The following is a 17,452-nucleotide window of genomic DNA, read 5'->3' as shown; positions in this document are numbered from 1 at the left end:
ACCTTCAATTTATCTCTTTTGCAGACAATTAATAGGGACCAGCCTGGTGATAGAAAAGGTATTTGACTTCATGATGCTAACGATCACGTATTCAGCACGGTAATGGATTGTAGCACGACATTTAGAGGTATATCTTGGTTAAATTACAAGACCTGTGCAACAGCTATCCGAAAATGACTCACTTCATGCAAAGCTGAAAGACAAAAAAGTTGTTGACTTACTCCATAATGTCTCTGGATTTGTGATTTTGTTATCTTTGTCAGGAAGCGAGAGGAACGGAAGTCTGACTGTATTCAGATCTGGAAACTTCTCCCATAAGTCCAACGACGCTAGTTTTCCGGTACCTGGATGTCTGAGGAAACTAGCTCGCACGCTGCTTGTTCCGTATACAAAACTAGCATCTATGTAACTACTGGCCGCATTAATCTGAAAACGATTCAAATTTCTTTTGTACTAGAATGTAACTTAAGAGGCACTGTTCTCTAATTCCCCACTTTTCAAAACTATACCAGCAATATGAATTATGTAAACAATATAAACTATACCAACACTTTAGTAAACTAGATTTTTTATTTGATGTGCATTGGCATAGAAAGCCAATTTTCATATTATATTTTGCTTTATAAATATGAAGCACTAATTTAAACTTTTTTGTCATTTATACCTGTCTTCTAGGGTTATTCGGAGATTGACCAGTGTCCGTATTGTATTTTATTCTTTCATATGGCATGACGCCATTTCCTGTGCATTCGCTATCGAAAGCTTCATCACATTTTGGAACAGGTATTGTGAGAAGTTCAGCCGGACAGGAAGCTTGATCACTGTCAACGATCTCATACGTCACAACCTGACCTATTTCAGAAGAAATTTGAAGTTCAATTTAAATATGATTTAGTGTATATTATACATATTACAGTAAAGTACTAGCATTGGTTGGTAGTAATTTTCATCATCGCATTATGTATCCATTTCACATTTTTTATTTACTTTTAAAAAATGATTGCAAGATGTAAAAGTCATGCATCCTGCATACTGATAAGTGAAATTATCATTTTCATGATTATCTTAATTGCATGTTTTTCAGGATGGATATGGTCTTTAAAAAAGATGATGAGATACTTGCAATATAAACATGGAGCATTTAGGAGGCATAATGATGCTTTCCTTAGTACTTTACAGGAAATTTACATTCATTTGAATTACTAAGTACTTCAACAAACTATTCCATTCTTTAATTCGTTATTTTTTAAATACAGCAAAGATTAAATAAAATACTGAAAATGTCAATGTGCAAAGTTATAATTCTCCAAATGTCAAAGCTATTTTATCATAAAATTCATATAATAAGCCTGGAGAATTCATGTAATGTCAATTGATGATTCTGTAAAGAAAAGTATAAATATAAGCCACAAAAAGAATTAAATAAAATGTCAGAATGGTTTGCAAACTAAATTAACTTTTGGATTTTACAGAGATTGAATGTCTTTTGTATGTTTCCTTGCAGAATCAAAATTATCGTTTGCATAATTGAATTTCAACAGAAAAGAAAAAAAGGACATTGAATTAGATAGAGGAGACAATAAGATAAACCAGCTAAAAGTTCTTTCCACCGATAATATACTAATATGTGTCGGTTTTTGTTTTTTATGTAATAAAAATAACTGTTTTTAATTTTTTTTCATGTATGAAAGTTTTGAAAAGAAGAACCAACCAAAGAAGGCAAAAAGGGCATTTCTGTTGGAATGTCCTGTGCTATTGTCAATGTCCTGTCGAAAGAGGAGGTTGCTGACATCTCTGGCGCTGGGCAAATCATCCAGGCGTGGTATGTAGGTCAGGTCGACGTAAGCAGACGTTATATTATGAATAAGAGATTCGCCTAAAATAATGATATTCAAGTACATGTTTTCATAGAATTTAAATGATGTATTTAAATGATATTTAAATATAAATAATGTTTAAATGATTAAGTATCTTGAATCCGATCGTAATGATAAGTTAAATATTTGTATTTTCTCACTTCATTTATTATATTGACCTCACCTGCGCTACCCCAGTTGGGATAAGCCAGATTGTTGTACCATCCATCAAATCTTTGAACTTTATGTGACGCAACGAGGAAGAAAACTGAAAGAGAAGCTTCGGCTATAAATGAGATACTCATCTTTAGTTTTCATTTATTTGCTTTTTTAATTCCTTTTTAAATTATTTAATTTACTTATTTCTAAAAAAAGTTTCGTTAAAAGCAATATGTTTGTAAAGCCCTATTTTACTGGAAGTTGTCAAAAAATATTATGCTTTCTTCAAAATCAAAGCAACAGTTAATATCTTTTTTGAAGAACGCATTCTTCAATTTCCAAAGGGGACAGAAATTTGAAACTGTATATTATGCAAATTATAACCTTTATAGCACACACTGATGTGGTTGCTTATAATTTATTTATGAAACAAAAAAGTTTCAATTAACGTGATTCTTGAAACTATGCAGAGCGCAAGAATCTTTGCTAATTACAAAAAACGAAGTTATAATTGCATACAACCTATATAAAATAGATCATGCATATAAAAAAAAAATCATATTTTGTAAGGCTAAAACTTACACAGATTTTTGGATGCATTTTATTTGCAAATTAAATTGAAATATTTTCACTTAACTGTTAATTGTAGCTTAAAAGGATTGTTTAGGTATTTTTTTATTGTTCTAAATCTAGTTTAGTAATGTAAAGTTAAATAAATGGAGAAACTGAAGTTATATTTTGTTCAATGCAATAAAATGTTTTTTGTATACACTTATACAGATGCATTGACTTTAAATAACTCAAAATATTTTTCTTGATTAATTCAAAGTTTTTATTTAAATCATCTTAAAGAAAAGAAAGTGTTCAAACTTTCAAAAATTTTTCCGACGGTAGAATTTACTAGCTTAGATTCTTAACTTTACCTCCTAAAACATCAAACTGGTTACCCTACCAAAAAACTTAACTATTGTAAATGTCAAAACTTAAGGCAAATTGGATGCAAAAATTGCTTCTTTTGCACCATTTTAAAAGGGTTTAGAGGTCATTTCCATGTAAACGTCATCAAGTCCTTAAGTGCTCGAGCCCTCCCGTTAGACACAAGCCTCAAAGTCTTTACAAATTAGCAGGAACCTTTCCCACCCTAAGAGTAAACGTTTGTTATGTAAACAGGGCCGGTGCGTCCTCCCAAAGTACAAGAGATCCCTGATTGATACCATGCTAGATATTAACATTTGAAGCCTTCATTTTATGTAAAATTAAATATATGTCGTCCTGCTTTGCTTTAAGTATAGTGTATATACCGGTAACTGATTGAGTATATCTTCTGTACTATCTCTTCTGGAAAACTATTAACCGTTTACTACCAGACCAGACCTCATAGCATTTAACGAAGTATTTATTTCAAGAACAAAGATTTTTTAAAAAATTATATAAGGCAGTGTTGTATATTAACTATAATAAAAAAAACCAATGAAATGAAGACTTATATTCTATATAGCTTTCTTTTATGAAATCGCAAAATAATAATCACGATATGGAATATTCATGTGTATTGTAATATAATTGAACTCCAAAAGAATGTACACTTTTCCTACTGTTTTCATATCAGTCCTATAAAGAGGATACTTTAATTGAAAATGTTAACATAACTTAAAATATAAAGGTACATGAATCTTAAATTTAGTTATTTAAGGTATACTTGAAAAAATGGAAGTATTCTTACCATGATATAAAAAGATATTGTTAATGAATAAAGATTTCATTCTTCGTCCATGAACCTGAAACAAAAAAGAAACTCTAAACATTATCTTGTTCATAATTAACCAATACATATGCATATCTAAATTATATATTGAAAATGTTCAGATTTTTTGAAAGGCAACATTATAATCTGTAATTAATCTATTCACAAGAAAAGGTTCAGCTTTCTAAAGTTTAAATTAAATAAAAGAACTAAACTGAATCGAGAAGCATTCAAAAACTTCGTTTGATATGAGTTATTACATGTAATAATTACAAATTTGTGCAGAATCTGCACATAATGACACATTGCGAATCTTAGCCTCAAAATTATTGAACAAAAGTAAAGAAAATTACATAGATATTAGTTAACACATTAGCTTCAAACTTTAATTCAGTACAAAAGGCAGTGCAGGGGATCATCAATGGTGACACATATTGACAAGCAGATTCAATGTTGTCGGAAATGTCTACACTTGTTTCTTTATTTAACGATATAATTAAAATCACGACAGAGAGACGTGATATAATGCAACAGTCGCAGGTGAAGAACATGTAATAGTTTCTCACGTTCATTTTAAGATAATTTTGATATAACGGCATTTTATCTCATTCTTTTTGTTAAAAATCTTATCTGGATTTAGAATTCCTCACTATATAAAACCCTTTTTTAACCTTATAATATCTTATCTAGTAAATATCAGTGCTCATCTTAACATTTAAGTAATATAAAACTCAAAAACTACAAGAATATAAATTAAGCTGTATAAGAACCAATTCTTACGAACTTTGTAAAAAGAATATCAATGTCTACCTTTTATAAGCTGATAAATTCTTATCTTTTTTAATACAATTTTTAATCTTAATAATCTTAATACGACTGTGCAACGAGACAAATACAAAAGATAAAAATAGCAATAAAACAATCACTGCTTACCTGTAAATGTCGTCTGCCCTTACTTGGCGGTATTTTCACTATTTCATCAATACCACAACATCCGGGCCTCCATTTGAAAATCAGACAACAAATTAAACCGACTGCTCAATAACTGCGATCTTTCTATAAAAGAAAATCCTAATACATTTAAGAAAATCCGATTGGGAAAATAGGATTGGAACCATGCGTAGCCGAATTATGAAGTGTTATGACTTGTGCTTCCATGCGGAACAAATTTCACCTGTCAAGGGTTTTTCTAATGGGGAATCCTCTATGTGACTGGATCACATCAGAGGTCAAATTTTGCGTTCAATATTTACGAAGTAATTGTGATCGTAATTACGATAGAAAAATTAAACTTTGCATTTTTACATAGAAAACATAGAAAGTTAGAAAAATGTCTCATAAAAATTATATAATTGGGTGTACTTCTCCGATTTTACCCATGCAATAAAAAAAATATTGCAAGGATTTTACGGTAAAAAATCTATGATATATATTATACATCTTTTTATTGAGCTAATCAGTAATGTGAATAAAAGTGCAAAAAAAAACATCTTAAATATATGCAAATAATGCACACTTCCAATATTTTATTGTCGAAACATCAGCAAAAATACATTACAATCTGCAATGATTTCAGCTAAATGTAAAATTGACCTTGGTAATTTTCAAGAAATATTCAACTTTATGTACCTAATTGACATTTTGTTATCTTGAACTTTATATCAGCACTTCCTGGAATGATTAGTACTTTTCTTCTTCCTTTCTATCCATTATATTTCCCAATTTCATTTTTTTTTTCAAAATTTTAAGGGTTTATATTAAAATATAAATTATACATTCAATGCATGTTTCATGTAAAATAATAATTATGTTAGAAATTAATGAAGGGTGATTATAATAACACTTTATTCAAATATTGGATAAAAGGGGAATAAAAAATTGGAAATTCATTTAATATTTTTTTTACAAACAAGGAAACAAAGAAGAGCATAAATTTTAAATTCCATGATATTAATTTTTTGACACGACACACTTGAAGTGTGGTACGATCACACCTTGACCAAAAATAATAATAGGTTGGCTAGGTCATGCACATCATTGGGAGTAACTGCTTTTCGCATCTGCCATGATGAATTATTTAAAAATTCTTTGATTAGATTTAGGGAAAATTATAACCCGTTTTAGATACACAAGTTGCATATATTGACATTAAATGGGATTGATTGATTACAGAATGATTTATATAGGCATATTTATTTGCTTTATTTTTCACTAATAATGTGTCTCTTAATTAATTCAAAAATGATCATTTTCATCCTGTGCATCGTTTTTTTAATAAATTGTCTGAATTTTTCACAAATTAGATTGATATTTTATAAAAATAATTAATCAACAACAGGGTAACAAAATGAAGGTACTTAATAAATAGGAACCAGTCGTTTATGCCAATATTAAAATCTGGTGTATTTAATGGTTGATACACATATTACTCATAATGCTTGGAACCGTCTTACTTGCAAATATAGGTTTTGGGTCACCTACATTGTATAATTATTTATAACTCGTCATTGATCATTATTAGTTTAAAAATTGGCTTTGCTTGCATACGTCTCTCCGATATAAATGTAGAATTTTTAAAAATAAGAACTGACAAGCCTGAAAAAATATTACCAAAAAAAAAAAAAATATTAAATAAAAAGTATATTTTAGTAAACTTGGATTTAATTAGGTCACTGCTATCTGATGATGAGAAAATCCCAGCTAGCTACATGTGAAAACTCTATTCACAGGTGTTCACATTCAGAAAATTATAATGGACATTTACGGGAAAAGAAGCTCTGGCAATTCGAGCGAAAGATGTTCCCCGATATGCTTAGCTGCATATAACATTTTCCATGAAATGCGCAACCCTAACCCTATCTCTAAAATGTGCAAAAAACGGGGTAATAAGGTTACGAAATCAGTATATATGTTAATTTTTTTCTTTAAATTTTACTTAAAATGCAAATAAACAGATTTGCAAAGAATCAGATTTTCTTTCCAATCATCTAATTAAAATATTTATTTTTTTAATTAACAGGGAAACACATTATCTAAAAGGTATATTTTAATTTATCAGTGTGCACAAACAATTTTTTGGCATATCAACTAGATTTAATGTTTATATATAGAAAATAAGATATTGCTAAACAAATCATGTTTTATTTCATCTCATTTCTAAGAACAAATGTCTCAGTTCTGTGCCCCTTAGCTTTAAACGACATAAATCTTAAGGACACAGAATGGGCCTTTTTACTATGGTCAAAGACCAATAGCTTGATTCCGAGAAAAATATTTTTGTGTTGTTTTATTTTTCTACGAAGTTCCCTACTCAATGCAAAAGTAGGCACAAGAGTAATCACTAAAAACTTATGTTTGATATTCTCTACTTAAATCCAGTAAAAGCTTGAAACTTTGAAACTTTGCTATTGCAAACAATACAATTGCACAGGTCACTTCAAGTCACTTCAAACTGACTCATATTTAATACAATATTGGAATCAGAGTACATAAGTGTAGTTGAAATTTGAAAAGAGAACATCTTTTTTGTTTTAATTTTGAATTCGATTAAAATTTCCAGAAATTTTTCAATTTTCATTTCAGTAGCAGAGACATCTAAACCACCGCAACCATAAGGGAGCCATGATCAACATTCTTCAGTTAAAAACTTTAAAAAGAATATTCCACCTTAATATTTCCATGATAACTGTTAAAATGTTCGTAAACTGATTTTTTGGACAGAAATCAGTGTTATTTAATATAAGACACAACCGTTTGAGGATCTAATAAAATTGATTTGACACTAACAAAGAAAAAAAATTAGATATCCATTTGTCGTTGAGATAAAATGTAAGAAATCCGCGAAACCCTCTGTGGACCAAATTTAAGGTGGACAGTATGCCTGACCCATCGCTTATTCTTTAGGGTGACAAAAATAGAAAATTCATAAGATTATCTTTTCTAGTAGAACTCCATTCTCATTGATGCTAGATATGCCGGAGAGGACTACGCTTTCGTTCAGAAGCACTAAAGATTGTCATTGTTGACCTTTTCTGTGGATATAAACCACAGCTATCAGGAATGTTCTTTTGTCGATAAACTTGGATAAAATATTGGTTAAAGTGACAGCAATGCCACCCACTATATTCAAACATCCGAATTCTCTCGTCAGATCACAGTGTTTACAAACAAAATGGCTTGTCTTTTTAGCATATTCCAGAAAGCGTTACATTTAATCAATGTTGTTTTTGTTTATACGATGTTTTACAAAGTCCAAATGAACAAACAATTTTAAATCTATTTTTCTTATCAGTTTTGTGCGCAACTTGAAAATATTTGATATATGAAAAATTCCCTCACGAACATATGGACTAGGTTTTTCTTTTTTATTCTGGTTCTGAAATTTGACTTAAATTGTATTTTACTGTGAAAAACATTAACTTCATGTTAATGTTTTTCACAGTTATATATATGCTATTTTTTAGGATATATTTTCTTTCCTTTTATTTTCTTCGAATTCGGAAGATTGATTCATAGATAAAAATGATTCTAAAAAATCCCTTAATAATGTGAAAAGAATATTTGATATTTTTGGATTATACAAACACTTATTTCACAAATGGAAACATTGAGGTTTTTTCATCTTTATTCTTCAAAATGTTTCATTTTTTCGGTTTAAGGAGTTTAATTAATAATAAAAAATACAAACTACGACACCGAACATGATGATTATGAATAAAATAGACATTAAAATTCATTGCATACAATTTCAATGATTTTCGAGGAAAAATATCTGCATACTAGTGAATTAAAATAAAGTTAACAAATAAAAAAGGATACAATATATCTGACACACTTTGTACTTTGACCACGACGACTAAGAACAGCAAAGAATTTTCAAATACTGTAAAATCATACATTTTCGTGGAGTAAAATTTTCGTAATTTAGGGAAAAAAATGGGTTTTGGGGGATTTAATTTCGATGATGAAGAATTAATGAGTAGTAATATCAGTGCAAAATTACATTTCATTGTGGACATAAAAGGATCTTTTCATGCCTTGAAAACCACGAAAATTAAACCTCCACAAAACAGTATCCGAATAAACAATACTATTTGAGAGTAAAACAATTACCTAATTCAGAAAACTTCAGAAGTTGAATAATGTGTCATCGAGAAGTAAACATTCTCTATGGACAAACCACGGCAGACCTTAGGCGATTGTCTTGTTAGGGTACACGTACAAATTTGTCCTAAGTTCAATTTGAAACTAGAGGTACTGTGAGCACTGAGCTCACTAAATAACACCCACCGCCTCCTAAATGATTATAATGGCAAAGTACATGTTTTTATCTGGAGAACCCGAAATAAGTGTCAGATTAGGAAGTGAAATAGGAGGTGCATACTGGAATAATGAATCAAAGAATCTTTGAAAGTATCATTAAATTTTATTCAGTGGTAAAGGAGGAGTTGTTTTATTTTACAAGTAAGAAACAACCACACTTGTTTTACTTAATTTATTTTGCCATCGACATAGATTTTGATTCATTGAATTGGTGTTTTCTCACAAAACGATTTTAAATTATCCAAGAGTCATTGGAAATTTTCAATAATTTGTAACACATGTCATAAATTAATTGCGGTTCAGAAGGGCGGGGATATATTTATTAAGAATTTCCAAGTCAGTTTATTATATTTACAAAGATACATTTTCCCTTTATTTAAAATTTAACTTAGAATTTGATTTGGGACCGAGATGCATGAAAATTAAATATAAAATCTTTTTTGTACCATTTTATTTTGCACATCAATGTCGACATTCGATAACATTCAAAAATGTGGAAACCTAAGGCATATGCAACTGAAAAAGAAATAAAGAAAAAACTGGTTTGTACCCATAGATATTTAACATCAATGAAAATGTCGATACATCATAAGTTATTATATTGCAAACATGGAATCCCTAAGCCTGGCATACAAATTAAAGTGCGAATAAACAGAGAACAAATTATATTCGATTTCGAATTGAAACTTCTGAGACGATGTCAAATAGGAAGTTTTGTTACGGAGAAAACTAGTGTGTACGCAAGAAAATTGCACAATATACAAATATTAACCTTCATTGTTTGATAAAACCAGGATGGGGATTTTTCTTTGAAAATTATAAAGTATTTTATGCTTTCGCTGCAGTAATTTGGCATGTGTCATTGGTCAAAAAAATTGTTTTCCATTTTCACTATGTTGCGGTTTGTCATTTAAACCCGACACTGTCGATATGCAGGTTCTTGAGAACCGAGAGTAAATAAAAGTGAAAGTATATCAATATATGCAATTTCACATCAAGGAAGACTTTTAGCTGATAAAGCTGATGTAACTTTTCTGGTATTTCTTTTAAGGCACTTTAACATTGGATCAGGAACTAAATTTTTTGTTGAAAGATTCAATCTAATGATTTTTTTTTATCATTATTCCATTTCTGTTTTATAGCTTTGAAATAAGATTGTAGTCAAGGATATACACAGACACGAACCTATAACGCAGTTGGGATTAGGTGCCATGGAAGAGTGAGCTCCCCTGTCGACCGGTCACAACCGCCATGTGTTTCTTGTCACGATCAGATAAACGGGAAATTTCATAGATAATACAGTATGAAAATAATGGCCTAAAAATGTGTTTGAGAACCATCAGTTAATATTCAACTTGATGATAAATTGCATTTCCTGACCATAGAATTTGCGACTGGTTGCCTTTAATTGAGACTATTGATATCCTTGTTTCCTGGGTTTATTTGTCAGTAGCTTCCATTATTTCAGAAAGTTAGTCTTTATATGGCTGGTATCCCATGCATGCACAATAATGAAATATATGGAGATAACGAACAGTTTTCAATCTCAAATCCCATTTAAACTATAACTAAACGGGAGTAGAGCAAACACAGACCTCTTAAACATCAGATTTCGGATAAGGTTTCATGGAGGAGTTAGCATGATTTCATTTATTGTTCTTCTAGTTCTGATTTAACAAGAAAGAGATTTGCTTCAATGTACAACTACTTTATTTTGCTCGAAAAAAAAAAAACATTTCTGAAAAGAATATAAATTACAAGTTATCAAAATATTATGCCAATAATAACTAGAAACTTTTGTTTTTTGTCAAATTTTTAAGAGCGAAAATGAACGATGAATAACGTAATGATTTGAAAATATGTTTGTAGGAAGCTCCGCCCTTATCAAAGTCGTAGTTAATCTTTTCATCTTCGATTATTCAATAATAAATCAAATCTCATAGTCATAGACTTAAATGGTTTTTCCTACATTTCCAAATTTTTAATTAACCTTTTTTTTTTTTGAAAAAAAGAAACACTTTCTTCCTCCACAAATATCCTATTTTTTCTCAAAAATACTGGAAATTTTCTGTTTTGCTTTTGTTATCATGTTCTTTTTTAAATATAAAGTTTCAAAAAGAAGAAAAAAAATCTATTTTTGCATTTTATTGCCAAACATGTCTTGTTTTAAATCCTTGTATTCAATCAATCAAACTCGAGACATCATGAGCCTGTATTGATTTGTTGTTTTCAATGTCAAACTGCCCTAATTCATGATTTTATACCTTCTTAGAACTTGTACAAAGGATATAGGAAAGATGTCCATATCAAAAGGATTGCTTTCTGGAAATAGACCGAACGTTTTTATCGGAATTTACTTGTTTACGTTACCTAAAAGACCACAATTTCGATTGGTCATTGATTTATTTTTTTAACATATTAAAGAGCTTTGTGGCAACGCACTTTGAAAAAATTACGCACTTTGAAAAAATTTTTCAAAGTGCGTTAATTTTTGGGACCAGGTTAACGCACTTTGAAAAAAAATTATTTTTTTTCAAAGTGCGTTAATATGGACCATATTAACGCACTTTGAAAAAAAATTCTGCATGGCTTAGTCAATATTCCTACAAATCTTAAGTATGATAACATCATTTGAATCTGATTTGATACTTTTTGTCCCCCGCTTGAAAAGTGGGGGGTATTAATTTGGGTCTACCTGTCCGTCCGTCCGTCTATCTGTCTGTCCATCCGTCTTTCTGTAACGCTTTAGTTTCCACACGATATCTCGACAACCCTTTGAGCTTTTGCAATGAAATTTAACATAACGGAATCCCTGTGGCCTTAGGAAGACCCCTTTTGAATTTGGGGTCAAAAGGTCAACATTCAAGGTCGTAAAGAGCTACGAACGATAGTATTATTCTTCCGCCTATCTATAAGTCAATTCTCAAAAGTTAACATCTTGGAATGATTCTCAAAATTTTTATACATATTTATATGAATTTTCATAAAACCTTACTTATTTGGGATACCAAAGAGAGATAACTCTATAATTTTGGCAAAACTTGTGTTTTCCACTATAGAAATCAACGGAAAACTGAAAATATTTTTAAACAACTCCCCCCCCCCCCCCCCCCCCCGTGAAACAAAAATTCCTTTTTACAGATAATATGGACTGTTATTTTACAAATTTATGCCAAAGCTTTTCGTGTTTCACGGGGGGGGGGGCATATGTTTATAGACAAAAAACGAAAAAAAAAATGCTTATTTTCACCAATTTTAAATCTATTTAAAACTTAATAATTGTATTTTATTAATTTAATATATATGCTTTATTTATTTGCGTAAAACATGAGAAAAGATATTAGATACATGTTAAATGTTAAATGAACAATTCCTATGAAAATATCATGTAAGTTAAATACCTGGAGGTTAACAGAGAGATTATCAGATGTGGTATCAAATTAACATCGAAAAGCAGACAGGTACTTAATATAATTAAATGTAATTAATGTAATTAATATTCTGATTTTCCTGAAAATGAACATAAACAGACTTTGAGATTTAAAAGAACAAAATTTCGATTTACTACAGACTTCCTTGTACAGTGCTTATATTGTATTTAGAATGCTCTTTTTTTCAAATATCATTGACACTTAAGTTTACGAGTTATAGAAATAGATACATCTGGGTGGGAATGATAAAGAGTTGAGCTGATAGACCATAATTCAGCCAGTCTTTTCTTCGTTGTCCGTTTCTAGGTTTTCTTCAATCCATCAGTTTTTAGAAAGAAACACATCAAAGTAAGGGCACCGCAAAGCGGAGCATTCCTTCCCAAAAAGCATGTTCAGTAAATCAAGGCAGCATTTGACATCGATCGCGATACAAATTACATCAATTCCACACAGAAAAAAATAACATACACATAAAGTAATAACACACATAATCGCATCACTATATCCCATCATACGTTGCGAGGGGGTAATACTGTTGTCTATTTCTAAAATATAAGTCTAATTCCTTTTGTTTCATGAAAATTTTTTCAAAGTGCGTTAAATGTTAACATGGTGTAAAATTATGATGTACAGTCTTAACGCACTTTGAAAAATTTTTTCAAAGTGCGTTGATTTGGTCCCAAATTCAACGCACTTTGAAAAATTTTTTCAAAGTGCGTTAACCTGGTCCCAAAAATTAACGCACTTTGAAAAAATTTTTCAAAGTGCGTAATTTTTCAAAGTGCGTTGTAACAGAGCTTACATCTTTTGTTTTTATTTAGTTTTAAAAAATCAAGATTCTAAGGTGAGCTCTCATTTTTTAAATATAAATAAGTTAGATCTATCCATATGTTGTTTTGCATTTCATGACATAATATCTTTCATTGTGGTAATGCAGAGAAAAAAAAGAATACAAAATCAGAGTTATAGAATAAAAAGAAAATGTTTTATATGAGTTTAAAATTTTTTTTTTTTTGGACAGTGTCCAGCCGATTTTTTAACCATCAAAAGGATTATTCCTTTCATCAATTAAAACAAAAAATTCTCTCATGAGATATGAAGAGGATTTTTTTATTTGATTTTTCTTAAGTTATTTTAAACTGCTATAATTTGTAATATTGAATTTAAATGTCTCTTCCGGTTGTTGAGGTGTAAAATTTATAAAATTTCACTATTATCATGGAAATTAAAAAAAAAATTATGAAAATTGAACAAAACATATTCAAAATTCTTCAGAAAATTATCAATCTCCACATTGCTACTGTTTTTTTACTTTAACACCCTGTAAAAGTAATATATTGACGAAATCGTTAAAAAAATATTTTCTCCAAGTATAAACTAAAGATGCAAATGTACTTTATTTTGTGATGAACCGAGGAGGGAAAAGTTGGGACTTCCACCTCCTGGTTTGACCCCATTTCCTTGATCTCTCGTAATCGTTGTCTTAATCGGTTTCATTCTCTGTCGTTAATGTATCGGTAAATAGTGCAAGGTGATAATAGACCTTCAAAATTCGGCAGGTCTTTAATCCCCCGACACTTTTCGTTTCTACAAACTTTATTCATTTTTAAATCAATTCGCGCCAGTAAACACGTGCTCGTATCGTGATATATTTCCATTTCAGTCTAGTGTTAAAAATTGGGAAAGTATTCAACCTTCAGTCTTCAAATTTGAAGTAAATCATTACGTAATATGTCTGCATTAAGTCACGATTAAAGTCTTATGACTGGAATCGATGTACATTTTACATGGTTCTATGCATGTAGTACTATAAAAATGAAAAGAGTTTTCTCGATTTCTAAAAGACTATGGTATTTAGGAGAAAAAGTATGTAAAATACAGTTGGTTGGGAAGACTAGAAATAAGTTTTTAATCAGAAAAATTAAATGCATGTAGTTCCATTGCAATAGGATTTCCAAAGTCGAGATATAAATTCGACGTTAGACCAAAGTAAAACAAAGAAAACAAATCTATAATCATTTATTATGAGAATATTTCTCTCCGTCCTATCTATATTTTACACCCAAAAGAGGTTGGGTTTGTTATAGATACAATAAAGGTTAATTGTGAATAATAATTAAAGCTGATTCTTGAAAGGTTATAGTACGAATAATAAAAGAAACGTTTTCAACATTAAGGAAAGCTCTTATTCAAATGTATAACTCGCTGTGCTGGAAAACATGTAAAAGTAATACATTGTGTTATTGAAAATTCAAAATTGTGACCGAAGCTATACGGCAACAAATTCAGAACATTTTGTACGTATCAACATGAGAACATCCCGTTTGATGCGTACTAGAATTTGAAAAAAATGAAAATCTTGACAGATTCTTTTATCGTCTTCCATGTTAGTAAAAACAGTATGACATACCTCCTGTTTCTTTAAAGTCGAGATTTTTTTCAGTAAACTGTTGCAGTTGGATCAATAACCAAGGTGCGAAGTCCTGCTTCCGGTTAAGTAAGCCGGGGATGGAAGACGATTAATTTCATCTCTGTGCTTAGTCTGCGCTCAGTGCATTTCCCTGACATGGGATACGGGTTCTTGGGATGGAATGTTGACATCTCATATACACGATTAAGATTATCAAACAAAGTAAACATAACAGAAAATGATTCAATTTGCACTTGAGGACATCCGTTACAATTAACGTTCAAGATACACTTTAACATTTTTTTTCTCTTTTAACATTTAAGCACTTTCTTTGTTGTAATAAATGTGATATTAAATTTTGACAAGCATGTAAGTATGTTCATACATTTGTTTAAATTTTTGCTTACAATGGAAATTTTCGATTGATCAGCAAAGAAAAGTGTGTGTAGGCTTTATGTTTTTTTTATTAAAACTCGTAATAATTTTTATCTTAAGGATACGTCAGTTATTGACAAGTTCCATAGTCTTTTATTCGTCAGAGACAGATGTTAAGTCTTTAATATCAAAAAATCAATTTGGAGTAAATAAACATATGGATATGAAGTTCTTTTGGGAAGTAGGGCCATGGGTAAGGTATGGCTTTAATTACGTCACGAAATCTCTGTGCTTTTTAGGGGAATGTTTCCCTACCTCGGAAGAAATCCCTGTTAAACCGAATGACTTCAATTATTTATGCAATTTATGCAATTAATTTTATTGACAGAATTTAGCCACGTGGTCTGTTCGAAGTTCATTTCTAGTTACTATATATATATAACATATACGTCATGAAGACGGGGCCCTGTGGTCAGTTACTCGGTAAACTGTCCATTGAAGTACATTAAATATTTACCTAGTTAGTTCTCATTTGATGTGGCTCATAGACGAAAAGTCCTATCGGTACGGACATCCGCATTTCCAGGGTAGAATCTGGATACATTCATATTCATCAAAAGGCACAGAATTCGGTTTTTGCACTGAAACACATAGTTGGAATAGTTTTCCTTGTTTTAAGATTTAGTAAGTATCTGTTGCAATTCATCACCTCTTAATTAAGAGCGCATTAAAGGGTAAGAAATACTTAAAAAAAAAGAAAGAAAAGACAGTCGATTGATAGGGAAAACTTTAGTGTATTATAATGCAATTAGAAATGTTCTTTATAGTTTATTATACAGTGTTTTATTTCTCAATACATGTTGCAAAGCTACATGCATTGTCAGAAAACGAAATAACGTATTTATTCTTTTAGGTATAGACGGGACCATAAATACAACTTAAAAATTCTTTTCCTCGAATTTCTCTCATTTTGGTACTTAATATTAACCTCTGATATAACTGCCTTTCTATGTAGTTAAGATTATCAACTAACCTTAACACAAACATCATAACATCAAATAGCAACAGACAATTAAAATTGCACATGGATTATTGCTATGCACTTTTGCAAGGTCGGCAAATGACTTCACGACAAGAAATGTTTATTAGTACTTTGAACTTCCTTGTCAAGTAAATCCACTTCACATACCACCGAAAAGTCCATTTTTGGACCCACTTGTAATGTCATAGTAGTAAACAGTATAGGAGTTATGTTATGTTCATGCTGTTTTGATTGAATTGTGCAGATAACTATATCTGTATTTGAACAGAGTGAGTGCATACGGGAACATCCTAATCCGCAGATAGTTCATAGGAAATTTGCTGTTAAGAATATCTAAACCCCGATTTTCCATTATTGGTGAATAGATATAGAAATGAAAATTGCAATTCTTATTTATTTTCTAAGATATTTTCAGAATTCAAGAAGCAATAATTAGAAAAGGATACAATGCAAAAGAAAAGAAAAAGACACAGTTACAATTTTCTCAGATGAGTTTTTAAAATTAAACATAATTAGAAAAATGTGCGTAAAACGACAGTAGCTTTAAAAACTTGAATTTTGATACTTCAATTTACCTTTTTTACAGCAGAACGTCTTTATTTGCAAAAATCTTCAAAGAATTGAATCATAATTGTCATATGTTACATGCAAGCGTAACAAGTGATGAAAAAACAAAAAATATTTTTTAGTCTGGATAAAATGAAAATTGCATTGTGTTTATTTATGTTTTGCACATTCAGAATTACTTTTGAAGTAATTTCTTTCATACAATGACTAACCCGTATCTCACTGTTATCACAAGTACTTGTATTAAGTAAAATAGTTAACCTTTCATCCTTACCAAAGTAGGAGGAACCTTCATGCTAATGCACACTGGAATACCGTAACGTAACAAGAGAGAGAAATATAAATATATGACAGCAGAAATTCCATTTTCCCGGGACATTCATATTTATTTATTTTCAATGTATGTTAATCATTCGCGGTGTCTGAGAGCATTATAAAACGTAATCAGAGCGTCGGGCAACACTCATTAACCGCTGAGCGCTGATTGTCAAAAGATTGACAGTTTTAAGATCTACACATTGATGTTAGGAAGTTGAAATCTATCTG

The 17,452-nt window shown here is 30.4% G+C and overlaps 2 protein-coding genes across 6 annotated transcripts in view; both read right to left on the bottom strand.

Annotated features, from left to right (window-relative positions):
* The window catches only part of LOC134235479 (dual oxidase-like), a 29,427-nt gene extending 14,144 nt beyond the window's left edge, over window positions 1–15,283 (bottom strand). Inside the window, exons 1-7 of one of the 2 annotated variants that reach the window (XM_062717607.1) lie at window positions 14,923–15,283; window positions 4,693–4,815; window positions 3,739–3,793; window positions 2,041–2,124; window positions 1,712–1,876; window positions 665–852; window positions 222–426 (exon numbers count right to left, since the gene is read on the bottom strand). In XM_062717607.1, the coding sequence (XP_062573591.1) occupies window positions 222–426; window positions 665–852; window positions 1,712–1,876; window positions 2,041–2,124; window positions 3,739–3,778 (682 nt within the window). In that variant the 5' untranslated portion in view covers window positions 3,779–3,793; window positions 4,693–4,815; window positions 14,923–15,283. Of the gene's footprint in view, window positions 1–221; window positions 427–664; window positions 853–1,711; window positions 1,877–2,040; window positions 2,125–3,738; window positions 3,794–4,692; window positions 4,882–14,922 lie in introns of those variants that run through there. The other variant, XM_062717608.1, reaches the window with a different exon arrangement.
* LOC134235486 (uncharacterized) overlaps window positions 1–17,452 on the bottom strand; it is a 137,968-nt gene that overhangs the window by 86,336 nt on the left and 34,180 nt on the right. The gene's annotated exons all lie outside the window — the stretch shown is intronic.

The sequence above is a fragment of the Saccostrea cucullata genome, unplaced genomic scaffold, assembly GCF_032062105.1.
Source record: "Saccostrea cucullata isolate Sc308-1 unplaced genomic scaffold, CSIRO_AGI_Scuc_v1 ctg662, whole genome shotgun sequence".
Classification (NCBI taxonomy): Eukaryota; Metazoa; Mollusca; class Bivalvia; order Ostreida; family Ostreidae; genus Saccostrea; species Saccostrea cuccullata.
The sequence above is the reverse complement of the archived record's forward strand: the minus strand, read 5'-3'. Positions and strand labels throughout refer to the sequence as shown.